The 8,873-nt window shown below is 44.0% G+C and overlaps 1 protein-coding gene across 1 annotated transcript; it reads left to right on the top strand.

The window, feature by feature from the left end:
• The first annotated feature begins 279 nt into the window (after positions 1-279).
• Positions 280-2,506, top strand: LOC123114039 (ras-related protein Rab11C). Its single transcript, XM_044535396.1, has 3 exons — positions 280-420; positions 561-756; positions 1,775-2,506. Exons 2-3 carry the CDS (start codon positions 592-594, stop codon positions 2,255-2,257), a joined length of 648 nt encoding a protein of 215 aa, XP_044391331.1. The 5' UTR covers positions 280-420; positions 561-591; the 3' UTR covers positions 2,258-2,506.
• The last annotated feature ends 6,367 nt before the right edge of the window (positions 2,507-8,873 follow it).

Raw genomic sequence — 8,873 nt, 5'->3', positions numbered from 1 at the left:
TAAAATGGTGGTGTCGGAGAATGCCAGCATATAAATATGATATGTAAGCTTCGGGAGTCTCCCCCCTTCTCTTTTAATGAATGATACACATGATTCAAGAAAAAAAATACTTGTTATTAACATTTTCTTTTGGGAAGGGATGATTTAACCCTCTCCCTGACCCCAAATAACAAAATAGTAATCCCATCTTCTAAAAATAAAACGTTGATGATAACTGTAAACTAATCCTCATCAATAATTAATCAGCAACCATTTGGCCTTGGGCTGGCTGCCCCGCTGTATACCCACCACCGCCCCCACTCCGCCTCTCGTTTCGTTTCCGTTTCTTTCCATCCCCCCTTCCTTCCTCCACCCACCTCCTCCCCCTCCCCCTCCGGCGCCTCCCCCCACCGGCGAATCCGCAACCGAATCGAATCCCAGGTACGCGCGATTCCCTCCGCCGGCGATCCCCTCCGCCTTTGCCGGATCCCGCGCCTCGGCCGATCCCTTCCCTTTCTCCCTTTCCTCACCTACCGACTGATCTCCGCCTCGGCTGGATCTCGGCCGCGCGGTTGGTGCAGGATCCGCGTCGGCGGGCGGCGGCGGCGGCACATGGCGCACCGGGTGGACAACGAGTACGACTACCTCTTCAAGATCGTGCTCATCGGCGACTCCGGCGTCGGCAAGTCCAACATCCTCTCCCGCTTCACCCGCAACGAGTTCTGCCTCGAGTCCAAGTCCACCATCGGCGTCGAGTTCGCCACCCGCACCCTCCAGGTCATCTCTCCGCCCCTTCTCGCGATCACGATCTAGCGATTTTTTCCCCTCCACGGTTTTAGTGGCCTCGGGATGCATGCGCTCTCGATGTACATGTTTTGATCTAGATCGTTCCAAATTAAGCTATTCTCTTTGATGATGATGTCCCTTTTGCACGTGTTGCCTGTTGATTAGCCTAGTACCCACGGTTGCTTTTTGCATCATTGTGTTGTGTGTGCCGTTTGTTTTATCTGGTGGTCAGGAGACCCTTGGAATTGGTTGCAGAGAAATGTTCCAAGTCGAGTCTGCAAGGACAGTGTCAACTTTAAATCAGATCTGGCTTTTATAGCGTCCATTTTCCCTCGAAAAGAAAAAAAAGGAAACTTGCAATTGTGACTAACACTTGTTCTTGCTAGTTTATAGAAACTATCTATAGTTTGTCGGTTCCATGCTCCTTTCTCAGTAGTTTCAGAGGAACAAATGTTCATAAACTGGCAGCAATTTTAGTTATGCAGGACATTTGGTTTTCGCTGGCACTTGAATTTGAATGGCTGACGCAGTTCACGGAGCGTCTGAGCGCTGTATTCTCATAATTCATGGATCGGAGCTTTCGATGTTCATCTCTCGAAGCACGGCCTGTTTATGTAGAAGAGGTTCTTGATCAATCTATTACACCTCTGTTCCAAAACGTCTCGTATTTAGGAACTGCCAAAACGTCTCATATTTAGGAACAGAGGTAGTACATCTTAAAAGAGTACTTGAACTTTTATGTTTAAGGAGCTGTTTAATTTTATCATGTACTCAGGTTAAAGCTCCAGCATAGTCAGACCTCATGATCTATTTCCATTGCACGGACTTTTTCTGCGATAATGCATCTACCATATGCTTGTTTGTTTTTTTTATTTGCCATGTGCATGTCTCTGACAAGTTTTGTTTTAGCAAGTGAATTTTCATGTTCCATTTCTTTAAAAAAGGTATTGTGTGAATTACCATTTTAGTTATGTTGGTTTTCTGATTGAGTTTGGAAGTATGATTACAGGTAGAAGGCAAGACCATTAAAGCTCAGATATGGGATACTGCTGGCCAAGAGAGGTACCGTGCAATCACAAGTGCTTACTACAGGGGAGCTGTGGGAGCTCTTTTGGTGTATGACATAACAAAGAAGCTATCATTCGAAAACATCAATAGGTGGCTCAGTGAGCTCCGTAACCATGCTGACTCCAACATCGTCATTATGATGGTTGGAAACAAATCCGACCTTAACCACCTGAGGTCAGTTCAGGAGGAAGAAGGGCAGGCATTAGCAGAGAAGGAAGGGCTATCCTTCCTTGAGACCTCGGCACTGGAAGCCTTGAACGTTGAGAAGGCGTTTCAGACTATCCTTTCCGACATCCATCAGATCATAAGCAAGAAGGCGCTGGCTGCCCAGGAGGCTGCAGGAAGTGGACCTCCGACTCAAGGAACCACCATCAATGTTGCCGATTCATCCGGCAACATGAAGAAAGGGTGCTGTTCTACCTAGGTGCGAACAGAGAAGTGGTGATTCTGCAAAAGGATGCTCACATGGATCTCACGGCACTCTAGGTGTTAGTTGGGTCCCTTTGACTCCTTTTGGCCTGTAATTCTGGTGGGGTTGTATTAAAGTTCATACTGCTAGAAAGAAATTATCCTTGGTAGATACCGTGTGTAGTTGCAAATTTTTGGTAGAGACCATTGTTTGTCAGTCAGACTTACTACAGTTTCAGAGCAATATCATGTTTCCTTTCAGGTATATGTTTGTCCTCCTAAGACATCTGATGCCCCGAATTACCGGAGCAGGAACAATGCGATATATATGTATCTCTTGTATTTGTTATGATGCGAATTGTGGTGTCGTCCGAACATCTTTGTTCTACAAAAGGCATGTCGTGAACATTGTTCTAGCAAACTGAGGAGCAGCTCGTCTGTTCCTCTTTTGTATGGTTTTCGCTGATCCTGCTTGCACATTCTCTTGTGGCTTGATCTACACTGTTCTACACTGTTCTGCATTCGGATTGGTCGTTTTCGTGTAATGTGGCCATCCAGTTTGTTTGTATAATGTGTGTGGATTTCAGTTCCAAGATATAGATGCCCCAGATTACCGGAACAGCAGCAATGGGGTGCTCCTATATCTTGTAGTGTTCGTTATGCGAATTGTGGCGCTATCCGAATCTTGCAAACTGAGGAGCAGCTCACCTGGTCCTCTGGTGGCTTTCGGCCTTTTTCGATGATCCTGCTCGCGCATTCTCTTGTTGCTTGAGCTACACTGTTCTGCAATTCTGATGGCATGGGTTTCTGTAGTGTACAGTGCTCGTATAATGCATCTGGATTGCATTCTGATGGAATCGGTCTAGTGCTCATCTGCTTTAGCATATATCACAATCTGTTTCCACGTTGCATCGTCAGTACAGTACAGTATAGGTCCGGAGGCCACGGAAAGCTCGTGCTTGCATTCAACCTTAAATCTCCTTTGAACTTTCAGTCCCTTCATCTCCGCCTTTATGCCATCTTTTCATGCTCGGCCGATCCATTCCGCGGCGTTTCATCGCTTTTTTCGCAAAGTTCGCAAAAGATTGTTCAGATGCCCAGTCTTTCAGACATCAGACTGATGATACCACTGCAAACTTTGAACACAATTATTTGCGGGAACCTTCACACACAAGACTCTCGAGCAAACATCAACATCTCGCAAGTTCGCCATCTCGAACCGTTGTTCATCTGGAAGGAGAATATGTTTTCTTTCACACCGCCGCGAAATGGCAGTCAAATCCTTTCGACCCATATGGGTAGGGGTGGTAGATCAGATGCTGGCAGAATGACTTTCTCAACTGTAGAGTCTACTCTGAGTCTGATAGAAGTATTCTTATCATCATCAGTCGACACGACGTGTGCCAAATCCTGTTCCTTCACTTCCAAGAATCTGCCGGTCGCCCAGCTACAGCCTACAGCTTTCTTTTCTGTTATCTAAATCCTTCCTTTTTGCAGGCAAAATCTGTTGTGCGATCCTAATCTAGTACTGCTACATCTCTCCATGTTCCATCATGATCTGCTCTCTGCTTATGATTATCAACCATGTGTTTTTGAATTTGAGAAAGTTAGCTTTCTGGGTACCTGTACAAACCGTACTCTTGCAAGATATTGCATTAAATAAAGATGTACAAAACGAGAAAATAACATCATAGCTGTGCCGACAAGTGGACGCTCGGGGCCGTATGTCGCCGATTAATAACTCGAATGATTTTTGCGACGGTAGGGTTTAGTTTAGATATTGTATGTTTTATGTCCTATCTCCTTTCTCTTGATGCTTAGTGTCCTGCATTCTGTGGCTATGCAAGTACAGAGTGGATGCCTGCCATGGTTCAATTCCAGAGTCAAAAGGGGGTCTATGCAAGTACAAGAAAATAAAGAAGGGGTTATTCTCTTCTGCACCCCTATAAACTAGTACTAGTAATTAACAAGATAAGTACAACTGGAGTATTAACCAAAGCTAAAGTTTACCCATGATGATGGCATGCGCACTTTGCGGAACAAATTCAGTGTGAGATACCCAAAGTGATATATATGTGAGATGTGCTCTTCCTCCCTATCATGGATGGATGGCTAATTTTCTACTCCAACTATGAGTGTAGTATGTTAATTGGATGTCGATGAATGTTAAACATTCCCATCAATTGTACCTTGCCTATCATGGAAAAGAAGGTTCATCCCACAATCTATATGCCTGTCCTAATCAGAGCTGAACCTGGCTACATAAAAAACTTGTGGTTAATTTAGTGTGCAAACTAGTGTACCAGTTAGGGTAATCAAGTACTCCATCGGTAAAGAAATATAAGAGTGTTTAGATCACTAAACTAGTGATGATCTAAACGCTCTTATATTTGTTTACAGAGGGAGTACTAGTGTTGCTAATATTACTAGCTAGTGTTCGAATTTCTCTCTAGATGCAGGTTAATTCTTTTTCTGATGTATAGGTCATGTGGTTGACCAGGATATTACCCACTGAAAATGGAGCTAATCATTCTGTGTCCCATCATGGAGTTGTGGCTGGAAATTCCCTGATACCCACAGCCACACCACATGCCACGCAACATAAGACACAAAGGAACCGATTCCTTCAACATATTACTTATTTACACATCCATATGCAATTCGCACTAATCTTCTGGGCGACCACTAGGCATCAGACTACAGCAGGGATGCATCCATCAGACCACTGTAGGACCGTACGATGAAGATAATCAGGTCCATCCGATTTGGTAGGAGGCCCCCCGCATAGGTGGTTTAATGAGCGTTAATTAAGTGCTTCCATGCAGGTAATTACTGCACCCTAAACGCACGCCCTGGACGTACGCCTTCCTCCCTCTGGCTTCTGTCTTGCATAGTATTTCCTGGCGCGAATGCTTCCCTTCCGTAGTTGCAAAAATGGCACATCTCAGCCGCGAAATTGAGTATAGGGCGATCTCTGATGCAAACTGGCGTCGTGCTTCGTCTCCGGGCATGAGTTCAGAACCAGTTGGGGGTTCTGCAGCCAGTATTGATCTGCCTTACCAGAATCCACCGGTTGTGAACAATGGAGATGAAGAGGTAAGATGAACAATTTCCATAAAAGTTTCAGCGATTTTTTGATGATTTTTGTCGAGTTCTGTGGTCGTTGTGATGGGAGGTTGTTGTGGGATGCAAGTTTCTCTGTTCAGAACAAATATTCTGTGATTGTTGATATAGATTTATGAATAATATGACGATACGTAGATAGAAGCATGATGTGTTGCTCCATGATGCAAAATGAATGCCTGCTGGATGCTCATATGGGACTGTCAAGTTTCAGATATGTGCTAGTGTGTAGCGTGAGGGTTGGCACAATGTTATTCTTCGTGCATCATTCGCTGAAAATTGCCTGCGTAATTCATTGGAGTATGTAGTATATATTTCCTATATTCCCCAATATTTATAGGATGCAATGGTTGGGATTGAATCATTGAACCAAATTGTAGAAATCAGCTGGAGATAACAAGGCGTAACAGAATGTAGGAGCATGTTCGTGGATGCAAAATGTCGATGCTAAATTGTATTTTTCTATGCAGGATGAAATCATGGATGACATCGAAGGGGACACGTATATGCCATTTGTTGATGACGCAACTACTCCTCGACCAGCTGCACCATTTGTAGGACAGGTGTTCGACACCATCGAGGAAGCACAGAAGGTTTATAATAAGTATGCAAGGAAGCTTGGATTTGGCACTAGGATTTGTTACACAAAGAGGACACAGAAGAAGGGGTGTGACCACATCATCAGGAGAGAGTTTGAGTGTGTTCATGCAAGAGGGGGGAAAGGGCAGGTTGGAGGAAAACAAGGAGGTTGTGATCCTGAATGGTGTGACGCAACAGAAGAAGAAGGCAGTGCATCAAACAAAGAACCATATTTTGGTAATAAGAAGGTTGCTCAGCAACGGTGCAGGAACAAGGTTAATAGGCATGAATGTAGAGCACGGATGGCCGTGTTGTTGAGGAATGGAAAATGGGAAGTCTCAGTTTTTTAGGAGCAACATACACACCCAATGATGAGTAGGGAAGAATGGACGAGGTTCTATAGATCTCATAGGAAGGTGCCGTATGAGGACTACATGTTTCTCAAGACACTGCATAATCGGAACATACCAACCGCATTGATCATGGCTACACTTGGAGACTTGCATGGGAAACTAGGCAACCTACCATACACTGACAGAGACGTTGCAAACATTCGAACTAAGATGAGAAATGAGGTGTCTTTAAATGATATGGCGAAAATGATGGAATATTTTGAGAAGCTTCATGCAGAGAGTCCCCGGTTCTATTATGCAAAGCTGGAAGATGAGAACAAAGTAGTGAGGGCACTATTCTGGGTGGATGGACGAACCCGGGAGGCATACAAGAAATTCAAAGACTGCGTCTTCTTTGACACTACGTTCTGTACGAACAGGTACGATATGCCATTTGCACCCATCGTGGGGATCAACAATCACATGCAGACGATGATGTTAGGATGTGCGTTGCTTCCGGATGAAACAATAGAGACATTCAAGTGGGTGTTTGAGAGGTGGATGGATGCAATGGGTCATGATCCTCCTGGGTGCATAATGACTGATCAAGATCAAGCGATGGCGACAGCTATTGGTATGGTGTTTCCAGGTATAATACACAGATGTTGCAAGTGGCATGTGCTGAAGATCGCGAAGGAAAAACTTGGTATGTTGTTTAGGACAAGAGAGGAATTTGAGGAATAATTCTATTATTGTGTGAATGGGACGGACACCATAGAAGAATTTGAGGAAGCATGGAAGCGGATGGTGTTGAAGCATGAGCTTGTTGAGCACACACATCTGATTAACATGTGGGAATGCAGAAAAACATGGGCACCAGCGTACTTTAAAAAGAATTTCTTTCCCTTCACTGGAACGACCGGCAGATCAGAAGGTTTGAACTCATTCTTCAAGAAGCTTGTGCACCCTCACGACTCGGTGTGGCAATTCGTGAAGCAGTATGAGTACATTCAGGAAACTAGGCTAGACCGGGAGGACAATGCTGGGTTCCTCGGCGAGGCGACGATTCCAACGTTGTGGTCGAGGTAAGGCAGGATATTTTATTCAATTTCCATAACTGATTCTGTAAGCATCATCAGTACTGTGATATTGCTTCTGTATTGTCGTGGTCATGCTTCTGTAATCAATTCTAAGTTGTTAATGTTTATTTCTCTAGGTACAAGATAGAGGAGCAAGCGTCAAAGTTTTACACCAGGTCTGCCTTCGGAAAGTTCAGAGGTATGATGGAGGAAACAACAGCTTTGATGGTTAATCCGATTGAAGGTAATAAATTTAAGTTTGAGGTTCGACGATGCGATCCAGGTTCTACAAAAATCCGTGTGGTTGTTGTTGACCCAGTTGAGAACTCATATGACTGCTCATGCAACCGATTCCACATGAATGGGATGTTGTGTCATCACATTCTGAAGGTCATGGTGCATACTAATGTGCAAGTAATACCAGAGAAGTACTTGTTGTATAGATGGTCTGAGGAAGCAACCGTTAGACCTGCAAGAAGCAATCTCTTTTCTGCAGATGTCCCAGAAACAAATACTTTGAGGTACAATGACCTGTGCATTAGGATGTGCACCCTTGCTTCGGATGCATGTTTTGGTCCGGAAACGTACAAGATTGTTACTGGTGGGGTAGATGATTTAAGCAACCTGGTATGGAAGTGGAGGTTGTCAGGTGGGTTGCCAGAGTCAGCAGCACCTAATGAAGAAGTAGTAGGCTGCAGCAGTGTGAAAAATCCTCCTAAATCTGCGAAAAAAGGTAGACCAAAAGATAAAGAGAAGAGGAAGAAACCCCTGGTGGAGATTAGGCAGGAAAAGGCGCAGCAAAAAGGAAAGAAGAAGGGTCTGTGTTCGTACTGTAAAGAGGATTGGCACGACAAGAGAAATTGCCCATATCTAGCGCTTGAGAGGCATAAGCAGAAGCAGGAGTTTGAGAAAGTTAGGCGACAGACGGAGCTGACACTATAAAGTGCAAAGTTTGTTTCAGTTTTAGAATAAGCGATATCTGGTATGTTACCAAGTAGTGTGTTTTTTGTGTAAAAAGTTGGTCAGAACATGTTTAAGATTTGAGATTTGTTGTGGTTTGTTGTGGGTATGATTTTGATGCAGAAACTTTGAACCTATCCAGTGTATTGGCTGGAGTTTGAATAAAGATATGAACAAAAATTGACATTGCTTCCTGAAGCCCATGTCTGAAAAAAGGGGATTGCCAAGTCGTAATCATTTCAAATGTAGTTTGTGATAGGTAGTTAGGTAATATAATGAAACATTTTTGTAAAGGAAAAAGTATAGAGGTGTGTAATAAGTTTGTGGAATGGCTGGTGTTGTGAAGGTCAGTTTGGTTAGTTTGATTAGTAGCAGACTACTTGGATGCATCTTGTTTCCATGACCGAAACATCCGTTTGTATGGGTGTGAAATAATAAGGTATACAAGGCGGGGATATCTTAATATGAAAGAGTGATGTGAGGAAGAAGCAGCAGCACTAATGTAGTGGAAAAAAATTTGTATGAATTAGGAGCACGGGGAAGTTGGTTGGAGATGGCA

This window comes from Triticum aestivum, chromosome 5B, assembly GCF_018294505.1.
Source record: "Triticum aestivum cultivar Chinese Spring chromosome 5B, IWGSC CS RefSeq v2.1, whole genome shotgun sequence".
Lineage (NCBI taxonomy): Eukaryota > Viridiplantae > Streptophyta > Magnoliopsida > Poales > Poaceae > Triticum > Triticum aestivum.
This window is presented reverse-complemented; position numbering and strand designations above follow the sequence as displayed.